Raw genomic sequence first — 22746 nt, 5'->3', positions numbered from 1 at the left:
CACTTGCCTAACTTGCACATCACTACTGGGCTCCATCCCTACTGGGGATAAAAAAAAAAAAGGACTTCATCGCTATACCTATTCTCCCATGTATACATTTTGAGGAGAGTATAGAGAAACATAAAAATAAGTACTTGCAATACACTTGCTGCTTTTGAAATTAAATTTGATCTGCATTCTGTACAGAAATAAAACAGACAATACTGGAAACATTTTCATGCCATTCACTCTTTTGACTGGTTCATATTAGACCAATGACTCACATTTGAGACTGTGAAAGTCATCTGAGATGCAATCTCCTGACATCTTTGTCACTTAGGCAAGTTAGTAATTAGCAAGGGCAAGCGTGAATACCGAAAACGGCGCTGGATTTTGTAAAATTACCCTAACAAAGCCAACAATTTGTTAGTAGGTGTGTGTGTGTGTGTGTGTGTGTATTTCTTTTTGGGGGACAGGTGGACACCAGGGATTGAACCCAGGGGCACTCTACCACTGAGCCCACATCCCCAGCCCTTTTTCTTTTTAATTTTGAGATAAGGTCTCACTAAGTTGCTCAAGGCTTTGCTAAATTGCTAAAGCTGGCCTCAAACCTGCCTCAGCCTCTGGAGCTGCTGGGATTATAGGTGTACGTGATCACCATGCCCAGCAGCATCTGTATATACACACAAAAATGATTTTATCAGAAGACACTGCAGTTGTGTTTCTTGGCCTGCAAATTAACCCTGATATTCAAAAAGTTTAATTTTTTTTAAATTTTTAACAGATTCTTAAATTATAGCATTATAGTTATACACAGCAGCTGCATTTATTTTGACTAAATCATACATGGTTGAGTTTAATTTATTCCCTTTCAATCCTCATTACCTTCTTTTCCCTTCCACCCTCCCTCCCAATATTCCCCTTCTTCTACTCCACTGATCTTCCTTTCACTCATTTATTTATTTTTGATTGGTGGATTTTACATATACATAAAGGTGGAATTTGTGGTGCTATCTTTATATATTCACATAACACACACAGTTTTGTTAAATTCATTCCATAATTATTCTCCTTTCCTGTCCCTCCTCTCTTTGAATCTCTTTCTACTCTACTAATCTTCCTTATATCTTTATGATATCCAGTCTCCCCACTTTCCCTCAAAAGGTTTTAAATCCATGCAAAAGTTACAAATAACACAGCTTTCTTAAATTACAAAGGGCTTTCAATTTCCTTATGCACCACCCTACATATTTATTAATCATTATTTTATAGACTAAAACACTTGAGGAGTTGTAACATTTTTGGAAAATTTCACAAAATTGTGGTTTACTAACATCGGAATTCAATAGACCTAATCAGTCAGGCATGGTATTACATGCCTATAATCCCAGTTATTCAGAAGCTGAGATAGGAGGAATGCAAGTTTGAGGCTAGCCTGGGCAACTGAGTGAGACCCTGTCTTAAGATAAAAAATAAAAAGGGCTGAGGATGCAGCTCCATGTGGAAGGCCAATCTGCAACATCACATTAAGAAAAAACAACAATAAAAAACAAGATTGAAATTCATGGGGCCGATAATAACTCATTGCTTGTGTTCTTTAAAGTACCCATGCCTCAATTTTTCCATATATGAAATAAAATTCAGGGTCCTTGCCACAATTTTACTTTGAATGAACCCACTGAGGATCAGTAGCAGAATGACTAACATTTTGGGCCATTTAAAAACAAGATATTCTGAGGCTGGGGTTGTGGCTCAGTGGTTGAGCGCTTGCCTCACATGCATGAGGCACCAGGTTCGATCCTCAGCGCCACATAAAAAATAAATAAAAGGTATTGTGTCCATCTACAACTAAAATATATATATATATATATATATATATATATATATATATATATATATACATATGTATTAAAATATATACTAAAAACTAAGATATTCTGTAAATGCCATGATAAAAATGCCATGATAAAATTATTATTTTTGAGTTCTGGGTTGGCAGTTTACTGTACCAAATGCTTTGAGTCTCTTTGCCACCTGGTGTATTCTTTGGGACAGAAATACTTAATACCAAATGAAATTATTAAAATAAACTGACTCTCTTCCAAAAATCATGGCACCCACGTTCCAATGATGAAAAGGAACACTTCTTGGATTATCTGTGTTAGCCTCCCTGCATGAATGAAGTACTATTTTAAGCTAACTGGGTGTCAGGTAGTTTGTCCCTTGCTTTTCATTTGGTATTTACATTAAGAAAAACGTCAGTTCTTAAACTACAAGGCCAAAATAAAGCAATGTAAAATGCAGACTCAACATTCAATCTTTAGAGATTCGTTTTAGATATAGCTAAATTCCTCAAATGAAAAAAAATGTAAATGATGTGAAGGTTAACAAATATTTTTAAAAAAATTCTTCAGCAGTCAGGAATCCTTTCAAGTTTATTTTGTTCTTAATATTTTTGTTAATCTCACTAATAGGTGAAAACAGGGTGAAAAAACAGTCTTCAAAATAAATGTGGGAATTGAAGGAAGATGTTAAGGACGTGGAAAGACACAGTTAATGCAAAATTAGACAAAAGCTATCATCAGAGGACACCAGGCTGCATGGTGTTTCATGTTTACCTGCTCGGGACCCATGGAGGACAGCCCCGACGTAGGCACGGAGGTCACTGAGGTCATGCTGATCTGTCCTGTCATCTGGTTCATGTTGTTTATGCCACCCGTGTTGGTTGCCATAGATACGTTGATGTTCATATTGTTATTGTACATGCTGGTGTTTGCTTGCTGTCCGAAGTGTGGTGGGGACTGTTGTGAAAACATGCTAGAACACAGAGGGAAGATGCAATAAAATGTTAGAGCCCAATGGCAGACAGAAGCAGGCAGTTTTGAGAACTTGTTGCTAGGGCTTTTACTTTAGAGTGAATAACTAAACTGCATGAATCCAGGGAGGACAGCCATCAGGTGATGGGGTGGATGAGGCCTAATCAGCAGGGGAAGTGCTGCAGGAACCACCCAGCAATTCTTGAAGTGTGTTCCCCACTTTTCGGCTGCATCAGAAGAGCTTTCCATTTTGCTTTTATAACATGCACTGAAAAAGGGTTGGCTTTATGTTACTGCCTTTCCACAGCAGTCTCTGTGATAAATTAGTGGGGTGATACCTGCTTAGAGTTTTCGCTTTTACTTGAAAAGAAGAAGTATTTTGCTAAGCTTTTGCAAATTTTGGGTGACTTCTGCCCTGAGATGAATAACTGGCTTACTTAGAGATTTACTTGAGCAAATAAGTTAAAAAAAAAAAATACAGAAACGAGGAAGGTAGTCTATAGAAAGTTTCCTTGGTGACCATTATCTCAAAAAGACACAGAAACTTGGCATTACCTGTTTCCGCCCATGTTCCCCTGCGCCCATCCGTTCATGTCTGCCGGGGCCTGATAGGCTGGGTTGGCCTGAGACTGCTGCATCATAGGGCTCTGGGTATGTGCCATTCGGGGAGACATTAGAGGACTCTGGGGAGTTGTAGCCCCAGTAAAGCCTGGATCAGGTTGCTGACTTATTCCTTAAAAAACAAAATAAAAATTCAAAAGCGACCATTAGTTTTATGATAAAGCCTGGGGGAAAAAAGAACATTCCAAATTAAACATACATAGAAAATTACCTTCAAATACATGAGCATGTGCTGGTTAATTACTTACATTTGAAAAAGATTTTGAGCTGAGATAAAATGCAAGACTTAAAAAAAAAAAAATCTCCACACTCTGATTCTCTACAGTAGGTGGTGTGTGTGTGGGTGGGCCTAGAAGCCATACTAACAATCAAGTTCCGGGTGAGATAAAATATTACTCTTGCCTCAAATCCTCTCCAAATCAACAATGGGTTAATTAAATATATATCCATCTTTGACCTGAATGTCAAAGTCTTTAATATTTAAAAAAATTTAGTGGATTTAATAGTACTTTAATCCACTACATCAGGATTGTTTAGGTTTACACTGGATTAAAGTTCAGCTATAAGAAAAGTTAACACATGAATAATTTTTTATTAACAAGTCATTCCATGATAAGATGGATGCTTTTGAAAAACAACTATTCATGTTTAGCTTACTTTGTCCTTCAAAAGGACTTTGATACTTCAGTGCTATCCAAGATTAATGATAAAAGAAAATATTCAACATATGACACTTGCTTAGTTTTGAGGCAAATGGAGTTTACCCTTAAAGGAAAGAAAGAATTTTTATGCAGACTTCTAAATTATTAAAAAGAAAATTGAGGGGCTGGGGATATAGCTCAGTTAGTAGAGTGCTTGCCTTGCATGCACAAGGCCCTGGTTTAAATCCCCAGCACCACAGAAACAAAAACAAAAGGAAATTGAGCCAGGTGTGGTGTAGCATACTCCTATAATCCCAGTGGCTCAGAAGGCTGAGGCAGGAGGATCATGAGTTCAAAGCCAGCCTCTGCAACTTAGTGAGGCTGTAAGTAACTCAGCAAGATCCTGTCTCTAAATAAAATATAAAAAAAAGGGCTGGGGATGCAGCTCAGTGGCTAAGCACTTGTGGGTTCAATCCCTGGTATGAAGAAAAAAAAAAAGGAAATAGAGCAAACAAAGTAGAGGGGGGAAGAAAGGAAGCAACTTTGTAGAATATTTCAGGGATGGTATTAAGTAAATTTTTGCTTAAGATTTGTGAAACATACATGCTTAATATTTAAATTAGCTATAAAAAGTTTAAGCTTTTGCTGGAAAAAAGCTGCACATTATGTTTGTTTCTTTAAAGTAATAGGAAACTTGAATTTAGTCACAAAGACTTAATACTTGTTTTTATAGATAATTCAGGCAAGGGTAGGAAAAATAATTTTGATTGTTAATGTAAGCACTTTATGTTCATTAATAATTCAACTATTAATTATACATGACATGCACACAAATATTAATGTTTATGACATTATACTCTTGGAATCTCATCTCTTAAGACTGACATTAAATAACAAATCAATAGAAAAAAAACTAAGAGGTCTCCCATTGTGGTTTCTACATAGCACTTTCTAAGAATTATCTATTCATTAAAGATCTGGTATAAAAAAAAAAAAAGAAAAAAAGAAAAAAGATCTGGTATAATCATTAGTCTTCATTCTTCAAAAGTTATAGAATATTTATTGTATATAAATATATGTCTTTCAGTATTTTGTATCTATTGATTTGTTTGAGTCAGACTCAGAGGAACTCAAATATAAATATCAATATATACATATACACCTGTGTTCACAGACAATGACAATAACAAATATATTCATACACACTCACACTCTATAAGATAGACACGCTCTACACATACACACTTACTTCGGTCATTCTTAAGTAAGACCTGCACTCAGAGAAAAGTGGTACCTGAGCTGAGAGCCTGGAAGGTACTGTGCTGGACATGGGGACTCCTGACAGGCCCCAACTGTCCTCCCAGATTTCCTATCATTCCCTGGTTAGCCAGATTCATCTGGGAGCCATGCAAAGAGCTGTGAGAGAGGAGCTGTGACCCAGGACTGGGGGACACTGGGGAGAAAGGACTGGTGAAAGGTGTTGGGGATGTAAGTCCAGTACCGTAGTTTGGAGGAAATGGAAACTGCTGTGCATTTGCCTGGGGAATCCGGGGATTGCTCATGGTTGCTGGCATACCACTAGGAGCCACCATGCTTGGTGTCATATTCAACCCTTGTCCTCTCATCATCAAAGTCCGTTGCTGAACTTGCTGCTGCTGATGCATTTGTCTCTGTCGAAGATGCTGGTTCAGGATTTCCCTCTGTCTCTGGGCCAGCATCTGTGCATTAATAGGTGCCTAAAATCAAGGGCAACAGATGGAGGGAAACATTGGGGGTAGTCACAGATTAGATAGGACAATGAATGGCACCAGCTTGTGTAAAATTATTTGAAAAATAAAATTTATATGGAAAGAAATACTAAGAGTTGAACAACTGATGGCTGAGCATGGGAGCTTCTAACTTCTACAGAAATGACTCTGAAAACTTATTAGGACTTAGCAGGGTTAAGTTGAATGTTATTATCAATTAACCCATTAAATATAGGACTCACAAAAAAGCACAGTCCTTTCTATAAGAAGACTGTGACATAAGCCCTGAGGATGGCAGTTTAGTGTTTTTCAAGGGGCATTCAAATCTAAAAAGAAACCAAGTCACGATGCCAAAAAGGGACAAGGAACACTTCAGGAAAGGCTGAACACAGGAAGGAAAGAGGGGTATGGTGGAGTAAGAGAGGCTGAGAGGGACATACAGAAGCCAGGACAGAGGAGACAGGGTAAGGAGGAGGAACAGAGAAGAGGATGAGGGAAGAATGCTGATGCTTTTTACAGTACGAGGCTATTTATGGGTCCTAAGGAGACATGGGCAGTCATCCTTATGTGTGACTTCCATTTACATGAAGTTGCTTACTCACTAAATTAATACTCACGGCACTGTGGTGGCCACTCAAGGACAAGAGCACAGGGGCAAAAGTTCCAGATGCCCATCGTGCATGTCTCCAGCTGATGCTGAACAAGGCCACTCTGCCTTCTTGTTTCAGCTCTCATACTGTAAACAAGGGGCCTTTTGTGGCCTAATTGGTTCCATGTTTCTCACACTGTCATGCTTTTCGTTGGTGATTTTACTGTTTAAAAATAGCCCCCAAGTGCAGTGTTGAAGCACTGTCTAAGTGTGAGAGGCTGTGATGTGATCATGGAGAAAGCCTGGGTGTTAGATAAGCTCTGTTCAGGCCCGAGATACAGTCTACTGGATGTGAGTTCAATGTTAATGAGTCAACAACATATATGTACATCTTAAAAGCCTTTAAACAGAAACGCATTTAATGCAAGGTTATGTACTGACTGGTTGATGAAAATGTGACCAAAGCTTATAGGTACCCAACCTTGCATTCCTCTGAGGAGCAATAGTTTAGTATTCTCTAATTTAGTGACTTTATATAACATAAATCCCATGAATAACAAGAACCAATGGCACCTGGCAATAAAAATGCACGATTAGGAGGGAACTAAAAAAGCGACAGACTATCAAATAGACAGCTGGGACACTGCAGAACTAGTGTGTGGGTCTGGATCTCATGGCCCACACATTACTTCACTCAGGTTGTCAGGCAGGAGAAATGCTGAGACAATCTAAATGGATACAATAAAAGCTATGGGCTGGTCTGCCTCCTTACCTGTGTAGGTGGTACTCCAGGCCTTAGAGTCAAGTTCACATTTGAAACATTGCTGATTTGATTCATAAGAGGCTGGCGATTCTAAATGCATACACATAGGAATCAGTGCATTTTAAAAAACAAAATATACTTTACTTCAAATCACATTTCCCAAGAAGTAGACCTCCCTAACCCAAAATATCTGCAGCTGGGGCATTGTTGGGCCATGTTAGCCCTCTTATCTCCCATTGAACTGTATAGGCCTCACTGAAGAACTCACCTGCTGTGCTTGGAGGCGGTGCTGAAGCTGAAGTCTCAGTTGATTTGGCTGGTTCTGCACTAGGCCCGTGGGCCTGAGGCCCGGTCTGGGCTGCATACGGAGTGTAGCATAACTAGGCCGCTGTCCCATGGTGTGAAAGTTTGGCTCTTGCATGGGAGTATAGCTACTCTGCGCCATTTGTGCCTGAGACGCATACTGCTGTGGGAAAACAGGGGCCTTCTGTTCCAGCATGATGTTGGAATCCTGACTTGAGAACTGTTCTGGATCTACTGCTTGGCTCTGAAGAGAAAACCCCCAAATAACAAACAGATTAAGCCATTAAACCAGCACAGTAGATAAGAGGCTGTTTTCTCTCACACCTACACTGAACTTAACTATAAAAGGTACCTTTAGCTTGACTCTATTTTCTTTCCAGAGAATGCTTCTTTGTTCAACAAAGAAGAGACCAGGAGGGAAGAAATGGGCATGACTACAGCATGCCTCCTGCTTACCCCACCAATCAGAGCCTGGTCTGGATTTAAGGACGCAAATATCCCCTAGAACTATTAAGTCCTTTTTTCTTGATCATTCATACTCGTATAAATCATTTTAATTAGATAAGTACACCTTGGTGTCTAGCTGGGATCAGCAATGTTGGGGTACCAACCACACGATCCCATTTACAAATAACAAAGCAGGACAGGAGGTGTGGAGTTAGCTACAGGAATTCTCTCCAGTTTGTGACTTGGGGCCTGAGCTCCTCATCAGTGTAAGAAGCTGTGTCTTACTCATTTAACTGTTCTCTATGGCTGTTAGTAATTCCTACATGCTCTACATTTTGCCATCGTCCACTAATTATCCACTAGACATGTTAATGTGTTTGTTACTTCTTGACTTTTATCTATGTAGTAAGCGCCAGGATTTCCCCCAGGGTGAACACTTCAGACCCAGGTGTCCCTGAATATCCACACGCAGAGGTGAGAGCTGTACTTGGGCGGATTCTCCTTTTCCTTGCCTACTTCTAGGAATGGCACACAGGCAGCAAAGACTCTATCAGCAAAAGAGAGCTCTCGGGGCTGGGGATGTGGCTCAAGCGGTAGCACGCTCGCCTGGCATGCGTGCGGCCCAGGTTCGATCCTCAGCACCACATACAAACAAAGATGTTGTGTCCGCCGAAAAATAAATAAATAAATTAAAAAAAAAAAAAAAAAAAGAGAGAGCTCTCAAGCTTCTTTAGCCTGAAATTGTCCTAGTTCTTCCTCAAAGGCTCAACCATGTAATCGTGAAGCTATCCTGAAACCTAGGTCAGGTCAGCACCACCCTGTGGTCAGCCTGTGGACCCTGTCTTCTCCATGATAATTTAGAACATGTAGATGGACCCTCAGTCAGGGGGTCACTCATTGTTGAGCTACCTCAGAACTTTAAATATTTGCCCACTTTTAACAGACAGAAAACCTTTTTTCTTTTCTTTCTTTTCTTTTTTTTTTTTAGTACTGGGGATTGAACCTAGGGCCACATGGCATGCTAAATAATTTCCATTTTTATTTTTTATTTTTTGGTACCAGGGATTGAACCCAGAGGTACTTAACCACTGAACAACATCCCCAGTTCTTTTTCTTTCTTCTTTTGAGACAGAGTTTCACTAAGCTGCTTAAGGCCTCACTAAGTTGCTAAAGGTTGGCCTTGAACTTGCAATCTTCCTGCTTCAGCCTCCTGAGTCACTGGGATTATAAGCATATGCCAACATGCCCAGCAGTAATTTCCATTTTTAAAGATAATACACGACTTTCCTGAGAACAAATGAAGTCCATTTGTAGTTTATATTTCCCAACTACCTATTAGCCACATTTCTATAATTTAGTTTAATTTGACATTATAATGATGATGGATCTGATAAGACAAAATAGAAATAATACAAATATGAAAAAAGGAGCATAAAATGACCATACAACACTAGTTTTGATACAAACAATGTTCCAACTCACTCAGCAATAAAGGATCAAATTTATTTTTCATAGTGCTTGGGACTGAATCGAAGCCTCACACATGTTAGGCAAGCATTCTACCATTCAGCTATATTCCTTGTCCTAGTGATCACATTTTTAAGTGTCACTCAGACACTCAAGAATAACCATATGGAAACCTGCATTCTAGCTGATACTAAAGGCAAAGGCAGTCACACAGGAAATACTTAACCTTCATTTTCCTTCCTTGATTTACTTCAGGTTATATCTCATATAACACCTCACGTCATTTCTTCCCATTCTGTTTTCATTATGAATCGACAAGTCTGAACTCCCACTTATGTCTGTTAAACTGTCGGAATTATGACAAGACTATTTTTAATGCTGCAGAGAAGTCTCCCTCACTCTGCATCACCTTTCTCACAGACCTGGTGACACGCCAAAGGTCCAAGTAGTAGACTGAACCTTGGAAGGTACATTTGGCAATAAAAAATGCTGAGTGAAGAGGAAGACAGTGACCAGACTGTAATGGCTTTCTGGGTCACTTTTCCCACATCACACCAGGAAGTGCTGCTTCACACATACACATACAGCTCCTGCCAGAGTCAGACAGCAAGGTGCATTTTGAGACTGTTAGGCTGGTTACTGTATCACTGCTGTCAGGTACTGTCACAGCAGAGAATTACATTTTAAAGTAACTAAGTACCAGAGGAGGAAAGCTAAAGAAGCTTACTAAGAGTGGTAAACTTTTTTACATTCCCATTTATGTTAAAATATCCCCCAAATTTTCACAGGCTGCTTCCACATATAGGTCAAACTGATTAATGAGCCAAAGCCACCCTTTTCAAAGCACTTCTGCTAGCCTAGGTGCAAAACGTTCCTTTAGCACAACTGTCCATGCCTACCCAAAAGCATGGGAGTAATACCTAATACCAATGCCCACTGGCACTGTAGGGTCTACGTCACTGGGCAGCACAATCCTCATAGTTTCTCTGTTCTCTGCTCCTTCTGTGCCCCCTCCCTGTGTGCAAAGGGAAGCTGGGCTTGAGTTTCTGCCCTGTTAATCAATAACCCAAATCATAACAGGTAAAGCTCATTCTCACTTTTCTCCTTCTTGGGCAAAAATTTAGTTGAGAGCAACAGGACAGAGGGAGAAAGAAAGCAGGGCCAGACTGTTAGGAGGTAAAATATATTCTACAAAGCCGACTAAAGACTATCTGTTAACAAAACAAAACAAAAGGCCACCCCTGTGCCCATAAGAATGTGCCCATCCCTGCTCCCATGCTTACCTGGCTGACTAGTTCAGGTATTCCCAAAGCTCTATCAATCTCCTCAAGGCCATCGAAGTTCCGTAAGGCCAGATAGAGCTGGTCCAGGAGAGCTCCCTCATCACTTGGAGACTCAGCTGCAGGATGTGGACACAGCAAGTCATCGGGAGAGCTGCCAAACGGTTGCCTGCAAAGAGACAAACTTTACCTTGGGCTGATGGAAAAGCTGGTTGACTTTCAGGGTCTCTGCAATAAACTCCAGTGCCAGCCCAACGTACAATGAAACGACAATTTAAATAAAAGTTATGCTTAAAGAGAAGATACACTTATTCAGTGTTGATTACAGACAGACACAAGTCTTGCACCTGAGGTATACCTTTTGTTTCCACTGTCCCAACTTCACAACTGAACTGGCAAAGCTCAGGCTTAGTCAGTCTGGTGAAAGCAGCTGCTGGAGATCACAAAGGTGGCACTGATGAGCTGATCTGCCTGAATCCTGCTCACCTACTTCCACAAATGCACACCGCCTCCTCCAGCATGTTCTATACTTTCCTGAACTTCAGTAAGAAGCACTAATTGACTTCACAGTCTTTTTCTACAGGAGGATATGATGACCAGTGTGGGACAGACTGGATGGAGTCTGGTAATTTTCTCTCTTGCTATCTTTTGGTATTGGGGATTGAACGTAGGGGCACTCTACAAACAAACCACACCCTAAGCCTTTTAATTTTTTGAGACAGAGTCTTGGTAAGTTGCTGATCCTTCTGTCTTAGCCTTCTGGAGTCGTTGGGATTACAGGTATGTACCAATGTGCTTGGCTAGAGTGGATTTTTAAAAAAAGCTTCTGAGTTACTTTAATATTAAGGGGGGACATGATACCCTGTATTTTACAGAAAGTCTATTTTATACTCTTAGAGCTACTATAAGGTGTTCTGGAGAATATAAAGGTTTATAAATAAGCAAAGTCATTCTTCAAAAAGTGAGAATACATTTATCAAGGAGGGATCATGTTACCTCTCTAAATATGCTATGTTTTTCCAGTTAATTTGGTATGCTCTTTTGACCTAGAACCCTAAAATATTGAAGTGCTGGGCAATGAAACCAAGAATTAATTTCAAACAGTGATAGCAAGTGCGTCAGCATACAATCTGTGTCCTCCATCTAGCTCTAGGTAATTTTAGGAGAAAGTTGTGTAGTTCAGTGTCCCCTCAATGCCATACTTCACCTGTTGTCCTCAGCCCTAGGCTCCTCCAAGGTATCGTAATGGGCTCTGTGGCCACTTTATTCAAGAGTGCTGTGAAGGGGCAGGCATGGTGGTGCATGCCTGTAATCCCAGCGGCTCAAGAGGCTGAGACAGGAGGATCGTGTGTTCAAAGCCAGCCTCAGCAAAAGCAAGGTGCTAAGCAACTCAGTGAGACCCTGTCTCTAAATAAAATATAAAACAGGGCTGGGGATATGGCTCAGTGGTTGAGTGCCCCCAAGTTCAATCCCCAGTAACTGCACCCCTCCTTCAAAAAAAAAAAAAAAATGAGTGCTGTGAAGGCTCACACCTCTGCCCTCTTCTTATCACCGCATGGCTCTTGCTATGATAGCTTGGCTTACATTGTAAGTTTCTGACAGTCCCTCTTGTTTCTCATTTACAGTCCATATTGTTCTTAAGTCTTTAAATACATCCATGATCATACTAGATTATTGCTCTCTTGCTACACTTTGGGAGCAGGAGGGTTTTTAGAGATGTGGCAGTGAGGGAGAAAGCATCCTACTGTGTCATGGAAGTGAAGCAAGGGGTCTCCCCCAATGCAACTTCCCAAGAGCTGGAAGTGGCGAGTCTTGTGAAAAAGTTCCAGTCAGTCAAGAATGGATGTTGGGGGCTGGGGATGTGGCTCAAGCGGTATGGTGCTCGCCTGGCATGCGTGTGACCCAGGTTCGATCCTCAGCACCACATACAAAAAACAAAGATGTTGTGTCCGCCAAAAACTAAAAAAATAAAATAAAATAAAATAAAATATTCTCTCTCTCTCTCTCTTTAAAAAAAAAAAAAAAAAGGATGTTGGCTTTTCACCAAATTCTTAAGCCTGAGAAGCTAGGTGAGTGACACCTGAAAGTATCTTTTTTGACTTCTGTTTCTTCAGAAGCTGCACTGATACAACCCTCTGTTGACATTTATCCTGTACTAGTTTCCATAGAAATAGTTTTCTATCCAATAAGCACACCTAGAAGAAGCCAACTCATGGATCTGAGTCCTGAAATGAGAATCAAATATCTGGACACACTGCCTCCAAGTGCAACAACTATGGCAGTCTCCCTGAAGCTCTCTGCCCGCTGCTCTAGGCCACCAGCTATGAGCCAAGCCACCTAGCTCTCCAGGTGACTGTGGTTCTTCCTCTGTGGCCTGGATTTCACTTAAAGTGCAGTGGGAGTAGCAGTGGAGTGGTTATCACCTGGGGTCTTGTCAGAAATGCAGAATCCTGGACCCCATTCAGTCCTGGTGATTCAGAAGCTGCATTTCAATGAGCCCTCAGAGGTGGTTCCTGGACACAGTAAGGTTTGAAAGACTAGCCTTCTGCTTCTCCCCCCACATGGATGGACTGCAGCTAGGAAGCACTTTTCCTTCTTTCTCTCCTATGATAGCTATCTGCTGCTTTAACCTATTTTTAGTTTTTTTCCTTCTTGGCATTGGGCATTGAACCCAGGGCCCCTCACATACCAGGCAAATGCTCTACTACTGAGTTATATCTGCAGCCCCTCCCTAATCTATTTTTGAGTGAAGTTAATCTGAAGTTAACTTTTTGTTAATTTTTTGTCCCATAGTCTACTGCTGGGACCACATTCCTTTTTGCTAAACACACACACACACACACACACACACACACACAATATGTTTTTACCCCTCTTTTTGAAACTTCATTGAAAGCTTTTTAATCTCTTTTTACCCACTTAAAATACAGAAAGTAAAAGAGCCCAACACAGGAATTCTGAGGCTGTGCAATGCCAATTGGGATGAAAGCATTATTCTTAAGCAGGACTCAGTTCAAAACCCGCATTTAAAAAACAAATAAGCAGCTCTGGAAATACATTCCATCCTTAAGATATTTCAGGACCTTATTGCCTTTTGTGGATTTGGTAACAATATTACATGATTTCAGGTTTCAAATAACCCCCAAAGGACAAAATACGTAGTCTGCAAAAAGGTCCTCTCAGAGTCTCTGATCCCAACTCTTAATAGAGCTTCCAGGTCAACTCTCTCCAGTAATAATCTTTTGTTTTTTGGTACTGGGGATTGAACTCAGGGGCACTCTACCACTGAACTACATCTCCAGCCCTTTATTATTTTTATTTTGAGACTCACCAACTGCCCAGGCTAGCCTTGAACTTGTGCCTCAGCTTCTCTAGTTGGTGGGATTGCAGGCATGCACCCACCATACCTGGCTCCAATAATCTTCAAACTGTATGATTTCTAACAAGTTGCCTCACTAAAAACATTGCCTACATTCTTTAAGTTCCCTTACTGCCTACTGCTTAGGCTCCAAACAAACTGATCTCTCTGCCTCAATCAGTTTACCTCTGCTCTTCCGTCCCTGTATGAGGAACATTATCACTTATGCCTCAAGGTCACCTGTAGAACTTCTGCTTTGAGTGCACTGCTATAAAACAAAGAGGTCATGCATACAACATAAGTGTGATACTAGGTTTGCAGGGCATCATTCTCAAAGGGGCAAATACAAACCAAGCACACTACCTATACACTGAAACTTGAGCATCTCCTAAGCCACTGGTGACAGGTGCTGTTTTATCCATAAAGTAGAAGAGAGCTGGGGAACTGGGCTATTGCAAAGATGTCTACATTACAAGAGCTAACCTGAGACTGCTGGATTGAGTTGAGGGAATCTGAAAGAGACCCAAGGGCAACCAACAATAAAAATTTTTTAAAAAAAGAGAGACCCATGGGAGTGACTGATTCCCCCTAGCAAAACCCAACATAAAACTTCTCTCATGAAGAGCATCCCCAATTCAGACTCTGGGCATTTCATTGACCAAGATCAATTATGAATACCCAGTGAAAGAGAATCAAAATACTCAGGGAAACAGGCTACCAGGTCAATTTAGAACCCCAAGAAATCTGGATATTGAAATTAATAGATTGAGAACTTTAGAAAATAACTATGAATATATGTCTAAAGGTATTAAAGATGTCAAACCAAAAATAAGCAAGCAATAAGAGAACATGAAAAATGAACAAATAGAATTTTTAAAGACAAAAGATATAATTGGATTAAATATAGCTAAAAAGATAATTAGTGAGCAAGCATATAATTATGAATACACTATCCTGAATGTAGTAGAGAAAGATGAAAAGAATGTAAATTAAGAAATAGAGGGTAGAATTAAAGACAAAGAACATTTCAAAAGCATTTTGAAAAGATCATGTACCAAGAAACAACACCTGAACAAAACTCAAACAAATCTGATCACTTTCTTTTTTCAAGTCTCTTTTGACAGCTTAGTGAAAAAAATCTGAATTCTTCAGAGTTTGGTATTTACGACCTTCTATCAATCTAATACTAATCTATTCTTCTAGGCAAACCTTTTGAGACTGACTTTGAGTATTTTAAAAAATTTATTCTTTTTAAAAAAATTTGTTCTTTTTAGATATACATGACAGTACAGTGTATTTTGTCATACTATACATACATGGAGTATAACTTACTCTAATTAGGATCCCATTCTTGTGGTTGTACATGATGTGGCATTTCACTGGTGGTGTATTCATATTTGAACATAGGAAAGTTATGTCCCATTCATTCTACTATGTTTCCTATTCCCACCCTGCCCATTTCGATTTGTCTAATCCAATGAATTTCTATTCCCTATCTGTTACTGTATGTTAGCATCCACATATAAGAGAGAACATTCATCCTTTGGTTTTTTGGAACTGGCTTATTTTACTTAGCATGACAGTCTTTAGTTCCATCCATATTAACATGATAGTCTCTAGTTCCATCCATAATTCCATTTTTCTTTAGATGGCTGAGTAATATTCCATTGTGAATATACCACATTTTCTTTAATCATTCATCTGTTGAAGAGCAGAGGTAAACTGATTGAGGCAGAGAGATCAGTTTGTTTGGAGCCTAAGCAGTAGGCAGTAAGGGAACTTAAAGAATGTAGGCATTTGCTATTGTGAATTGAGCTGTTATAAACATTGATGTGGCTATAGATACTGAATTTTTTTTATTGTGGTAAACTATATATAATATAAAATGAGATGATCTCCTGTTATCCTAAACATTTTTTTTTATTACTTCTACAAGCTCTGGACCTCTGAGATGCTGTTTTTGCCAGTTCCACTGGCCCCTCACCCCTGCCTTCTCAAATCCTTCTCTTTTTACAAGACTCTGAAACCTCTCCCAAACACCCCAGCTGGATGAGCTCTGGAAACATGGTTGATTTCTCTTATAGCATTTATGCTGCACATTACCTTCTATTACAGAGGCAGCATATATACTTATTTTCAACTAAATTGTCACTTGTGGGGCTTGGGATGTGGCTTAAGCGGTAGCACGCTCGCCTGGCATGCGTGCGGCCTGGGATCGATCCTTAGCACCACATACAAAGATGTTGTGTCCGCTGAAAATTAAAAATTAAATATTAAAAAAATAAAAATAAATAAATTGTCACTTGTTTAATGGCACATTCTAGGACTTGCAGAGTTTTTCACTTTCTTCTCTCTTTTATTCCCTACCCAGTAGAGGATATGGTATAAATAAACAAAAACTGGTCAGGCATCACTATTCAGAAGGAATTTACTTCAGGCACAGGTCTGTAATAACTTACAGAACCCAAAAGCCATTACTCTCATGGCTCTCCCGGAGCTTAGGACTTACCTGTTTTGGCTGGCAAAAGATGCCTGGTCTATTGGCAGGATGCTTTCAGGCCATGGGGCAGTCTGATTTGGAGGAGCCTGTTGTTGGCTGTATTGAGGTCCCCCCATGTTCATTTCTAGTTCAGATGGCCCTAAAAGAGGAAGAAGAAAAAAAAACCCAGATACTTTACATCTTGTAAGAAGGATCTATTTTTGCTATATGATATATAATAAAATATCATGAGGCACTATAGTAGCAACTGACTCTGTCTCTAATTAAATATGAAATAAGGCTGGGGATGTGGCTCAGTGGTCGAGTGCCCCTGAGTTCAATCCCTGGTACCCCCCCACAAAAAGATTTGGTTCATATTTGTTTTATTGATATTTAATGAATTGTAAACTGAAATTGGGAAACAGAAAAGCATTAATCATCTAAAAATCATAAAAGTAAATAAATTACATATTAATATAATCAATATTTAAAAATGAAAAAATGTTAAAAACATCTAGAGATGTCGAACCTCCCATTCACTTCCATAGCCCACCATCTGCCATGTCATATGGCATGGAACTTTTGAAAAACTCTACTGAACATTTATGAAAAGATGAAAGTGAAGAAGGCAAACATGACTGTGTGTTACAATGAAGACAGTTTTGGCTCTGTGTATACCCTGAAAGGCACTGGGGTGCTGGACCATACTTTTAAGACCTGCTCTCTCTCAGAATTTCCTTTAGGTGCTTTCCATATAATGGATGTTATGAGTTTTTAATTATAAGATTATCATTATCTGTAGACCTAATATCCATTACAACAATTTTCTGATGAGTTCATGGCTTGAGTTTGTTAAAAATCAAAAAAATTCAATTATAAAATAATGTTTACAAAGCTCTATCTCAAGCTCTACAGCAAGATGTCCTTTAGTGAAGACTGAGAATAAATTAAATTTCTGGATATAAGGATTATTATTATTTTAAAATCAGTTAATCTCTTAAATTTCTCATTCTAATTTTATATAGAAACCTGGGTGTTTTAGCACTTTTTAATGCAACCATTAAATGATAAGAACTTAAGTGTGAGAACCACTCATTGCTTTGAGAACATCCAATGTAGAAAGACAGTATGAATGCCATCTTTCAGAAGTAAGCAAAAATGTGCTGAGCAATTAAGTCACTATGTAAGAAAACTGATGCCAGAGTTATAATGAGAATTCTGTGTTGATTTGTCACAAAATCCTGGCATCTTTCTGAATGACTTTACTTTTTATTTATCATGAAACATGTAAATATATGAAAAACACATAAATACTGACTTATCTAAATTATGCTAATATACAAGAAGATTAATAATTTAATTATTATGAAAATAATTTCAAGTAGGAGTGGCACAGGCCATTAACTTTTTAATAACAATTGACATAATTTATATACCACAAAATTCCACACTTTTAAAGAATAAAATTCAATGGGTGTCAGTATATTCGGAGTTGTATAACCATCACCACTATCAATTTTAGAACATTTTCATTCCTCTAAAAAGAATACCCCCTGCATTAGGAATTACTCCCCGTTTCCCCTTACTCCAGCCCTAGGCAGCCTACTAGACACTAGCCTAGGCAGACTCTACTGACTTTATAGTATGATTTGTCTATGTTGGACATGTCACAAAAACTGGTTGATATAATCTATCACACCATCAATTTTAACAACATATGAATTGTTTCCAGATAGAATACTGGTGATCCTCACATTCTTGGCTATGTTCTGAGATCCTGTGTCTTTAGTGAGGACCTGGGAGAGTGACTTAATAGCCTAAGGCAGTGGCCCAGGATCCTCATTTTAAGTTCCTGAGAAGATTCTGATGACCATGAAGTTAATTAGAAACTAGAGCTAGACCATTGAACTATTTCTTTATTTTAAAAATATTTTATAATATATATAATATACATATATTATATATAATAAATTATATACATATAATTTATAGTATGACTTCCTGTTTCTCCCCAAAGCTGAAGTTAGATACTTTAATGAAAATAAAAGATCACAAAGGTATTCAGTTTTCTTACATTACTGGAAAACATTTGAAGAGTCCATGAGTCTACCCAGAGTTCCAGCAAAATCCCACTTATGATTGTTTTACACAGCAGGATCACATACAATCAAACTGCAAACCAAGATCAAGTCTTGAAAGAACTTATAGAGCTGATACTCCCTGCTAAGAAAGCATGCAAACTAAAAGCAAAGACCAATGGACTACCTTACCTATATTCATGACCTGAGACTGAAGCATCTGTCTTTGGCCAGGCTGGCTGTTGGGTCTCATGGGGATGCTGGTTGTTGGGTTCCGAATCATACCTCCTTGGATTGGCCGGTTCATGGCACTGGTGGTAGGAGCACAGGTGACTCTTACTGCAGCACTCTGCGGTGCCCATTCCCCAGATGGCATGGTGGGCCGGGAAGTATTACTACTGATCATTCCTGCATGCAAGCCAAAGAAAGCTGAGAGATGTAGTAACTGAAAACATGCTCAGCATGTACAAACACCAGACGATCCCACTCTTTATAAAACAGCCATTCTGTGATCCACAGTGAGCCTGGTTTTGTAGCTAACACCCTCATTGGGGCAGACATGGGGCTCTTGGCTAAGAAATAAGAATGGGCAATTATTACAAAGTTTTCAAAACATGAACTTGCCACTCATTATAGTTCAAAAAAGCTGTTAAAATTGTTCCCATATGTATTTAGAAACAGGTGCTGTGGCAAGTGGATAACCCCAACTTCCTTCCTGAGGAAGTGAATCACATTAGCTGACACACACGTCAATGCTTCACTTTCCAAAAGGGAGGTGAGGCTAAGGGAAACAAGGTAAAATCTGATAATCAAATCAATACAGTGTAAACCAGAATCACAGAGAACATCCCCTAATTCTTATAAGATTTCTGAATTCTTGAATCCCTTTCAGAGTATTAGAATTTGGTAAACATCAAAATTCATCAAGGACAGCCTGTAAATAATGGGGAATTGAATCTTTCTGGTATTTACTCTAATTCTTCATAAACAAGATAAGGGAACTCCTACTTATACAATGTACCTGGATCATTATATTCCTGATGAGACATATCTAGAATGGGATAGGTAGATTTGTAAACATCCTTTTACACTTGAAATTTTAAGTTATTTGAGCATGCACAACAAAAGGAGCACAGCGTGGGCAAGCAGGATCTGGTGGTGTCTGTTCTATCCTGGCCCCTGGGATGCTGGCAATGACCAAACACTGGCAAAGACTTGATATTCTGAAGGGGAAAACCTCCAAATGATGTCTCTTTGTTTTGAAATGTTTAATGATGCATAGGTAAAGGTTTTGCTTTCAAACACATGGCTTACTTTCATTTACTTTGTGATTAAACAACCGACAATTGGGTGTATTTGGCTAGTGGAGAGAACATGTATGGGTTGTTTCTTGTGAAATGAGAGATGTTCTGAGGATGATCAAGGGTGAAGGGCAATTAGCTAGATTTCAATGTTAATACTTATTTTAAAAACATTTTAAGTTATATTTAAGCTATACAATGATAATTTAAACTATACAATGATATTATAGGAGAAAATATTGTTTTTCTAAAAATATCTACTATCAAAACAATATTACAATTATAAAAAGACTAGAAAGCAGAAGGGAAAATCATCCACAATTCAACAATACCAATGCAATGATAACTGGAGTAGTCCATTTAAGTTTGTTGGTTGGTTTGTTTTTGGAAGCAGGATGAGGACATCATATGATTCTTATAGCTTGTATACCAGTGATTTTCAGGCTGCCCAGATTTTAAGAGTCCTTCAACAACTCAAAACTTCTTGTATTTTGCTGATAAGGAGCCACCCTTAATAAATCACAGGCTCCTTTTCTCCTCTAGAATTTTATGTAAGTTAATATTTTATTTTTATGAATCAATATTTATTCATCTTGAAAATAACAAAATGAATATAACACTGTTTCTATAAAATATGCACATGAATGAAGTAGTCAGTGTCAGGTGCAGATAGTGGGCAACAAATAAATAAGTAGTTGAATGAATAAACTACTTTAATACATTGCAATTCAAGGTTCCCATGAATTACTTACCAATAATAAGTTTAAAAAACCTATCTTTTCCTCTTAAGTGGAACACTTACATTCAGTTAATTATAATATGTAGGTATAGGCAATTATAATGTATAGATGACATAAAAAAGGATTGCAAACGAGGCTAAAAATACCAAGAATTAAAACACCAGCAACTCTAGATTCTTTTTCTAGTATCTATTTCTTTCTTTTTGTTGAGTATCTCATTGAGACAAAGGAAAAAATTACGTATTGAGAGGTTTTCTTTAGGAAAGTTGGCATTCTCCAATAGCTGTAATGAATAGATGATTAGGATGTGGTGGCAATAGCCATCAGTGCTGCTGCAATGATTTTAGGTCTGAATTGGTGGCAGTCAGGGAATATGGCTGCTGCAACAGCTGCACCTGTGACGGTGACTATTACTTAGGAAATGTGCCTGAGCAATTTGGCAGATACCTGAAATTATAGCAGATGAAGGTATAAACCAGATCACAGGCAACTTCCTATATCTTGAGAAATGGACCCCAGATCTGAAAGTTATTATTAGGCAGGCCAGGCATACTTCTATATTACTAGTTAGAAGTTCATGTGCGTGTATATATATATATTTTTAAGACAGAGTCTGGTTGTGTTGTCCAGGATGGTCTCAAACTTGTGGGCTCAATGATCCTCCTGCTCAGCTTCCTGAGAGACTGGGTATATAGGCATGTGCCACCAAGTCTGGCTAAAGTTCTTGGGTTTTAATTTATATTTTTCTGAGTAAGAAATGGATCACCTAGAATTATGAAATGCTGGCTGAATTTTAAACTTTCATTATGAAATTTTCTAAGCACAAATCACCAATTAGTAAAAAGTTTTGGGGCTATCAGCAGATTATCACTGGAAGCTAGCAGTCACTAATTTACACATACTCTACAATGCCTAGAAGAGTAACTGAGATAGAAGCGAAATAAACTTAGGCTATATAAGTGATCAGAATCCTCATCAAAGAACAATCATAGGAAAAAAAATGGGTAGCTCACTAGAATGGTTTCTAGTATGCCACTTAAAATTTGTAGAATTTCCTTACTTTCCCATGTTTGTTTCTAACAAGTTCCTGGAAAAAGTCTACTAGTTTGATGTGGATAAATACATCATTAAGTTAAATAATACCAATAAAGTAACAGTGCATTTGAGCCCTTACCTGTGCTACTGTTCCCTAAGTTTCCTTGGTTTCCTATCATCCCTTGGTTACCCATCATTCCTGGCTGAGGTATCACTGAGTAGGGACTATTGTTTCTGATTGGTGGGAAAGGTCCAGCACCAGTTGGGCTCTGCAATGTGATGTCAAGTGGTAAATTCTGGTTTGGCAATAACCTGCCCAGTTGCCCTGGTCGTGGGTTATTAAAAGCTAAGGAGAAAACAAATGAAAATTGAAGGTTAATATAAGATAATGGAAAAGAATATTAACAGTAGTAGTGTTTAGGGAAAATGCTGTCTGTAAAATAACAAGGAGATGCATGCTAGGGACCAACTACCTACAGCAAAGACAAATACACAGACAAAATATAAATGCAGCACCAAAATATAGACATGTGATCTAATAATCAATAAGCCTCTAAAAATTTTTGATGAGTTTGCAAAAAAGGGGAAAAAAACCACATTGGTCATATATTTTTCTTCCCAATAGTGACTTTTAATATTCAACTATGCTTTCTAAGTAAACCATTAATGTGTTTTTTTCCCATGTATGTAATTCAATCTTAGAAGTATTGTTTTTTTCACAGCAAAGAAGTTATGAAACATCTCTTGTTTTTTTTTTTTTTTTTTTCTTTTTAAAAAACATTCATTTATTTATTTAGTTGTAGTTTCACACAATACCCTTATTTTATTTATTTATTTTTATGTGGTGCACAGGCTTCACATGTGCTAGGTGAGCACTCTACCGCTGAGCCACAAAACCAGCCCCAGAAGCTTAAATTTAATGATCCCCTCTTTTTTTCTTTTTTATGAAACATCTCTTGTAAAAAGCACCAAACCCCCACACACATGTATTGGAAGTTAGAATATCATTTCTTAACTGGAGTTTCCTAGGATTAGAATTAAATTAAAAAATGGATACTGCCATTGGAAGTTAAAAATCTTTAAGTGTAAACTATGTTACCT

The 22746-nt window shown here is 38.5% G+C and overlaps 1 protein-coding gene across 3 annotated transcripts in view; it reads right to left on the bottom strand.

Moving 5' to 3' along the window:
- Ncoa2 (nuclear receptor coactivator 2) overlaps nt 1-22746 on the bottom strand; it is a 263190-nt gene that overhangs the window by 6598 nt on the left and 233846 nt on the right. For 2 of the 3 annotated variants that reach the window (XM_026397268.2, XM_077801439.1), the window contains exons 13-21: nt 21785-21991; nt 18762-18977; nt 16522-16651; nt 10658-10823; nt 7426-7704; nt 7167-7247; nt 5559-5793; nt 3351-3528; nt 2598-2796 (exon numbers count right to left, since the gene is read on the bottom strand). In XM_026397268.2, the coding sequence (XP_026253053.1) occupies nt 2598-2796; nt 3351-3528; nt 5559-5793; nt 7167-7247; nt 7426-7704; nt 10658-10823; nt 16522-16651; nt 18762-18977; nt 21785-21991 (1691 nt within the window). The remainder of the gene's footprint in view (nt 1-2597; nt 2797-3350; nt 3529-5558; nt 5794-7166; nt 7248-7425; nt 7705-10657; nt 10824-16521; nt 16652-18761; nt 18978-21784; nt 21992-22746) is intronic. The other variant, XM_077801440.1, reaches the window with a different exon arrangement.

This window comes from Urocitellus parryii, chromosome 7 (genome assembly GCF_045843805.1).
Source record: "Urocitellus parryii isolate mUroPar1 chromosome 7, mUroPar1.hap1, whole genome shotgun sequence".
Lineage (NCBI taxonomy): Eukaryota > Metazoa > Chordata > Mammalia > Rodentia > Sciuridae > Urocitellus > Urocitellus parryii.
The sequence above is the reverse complement of the archived record's forward strand: the minus strand, read 5'-3'. Positions and strand labels throughout refer to the sequence as shown.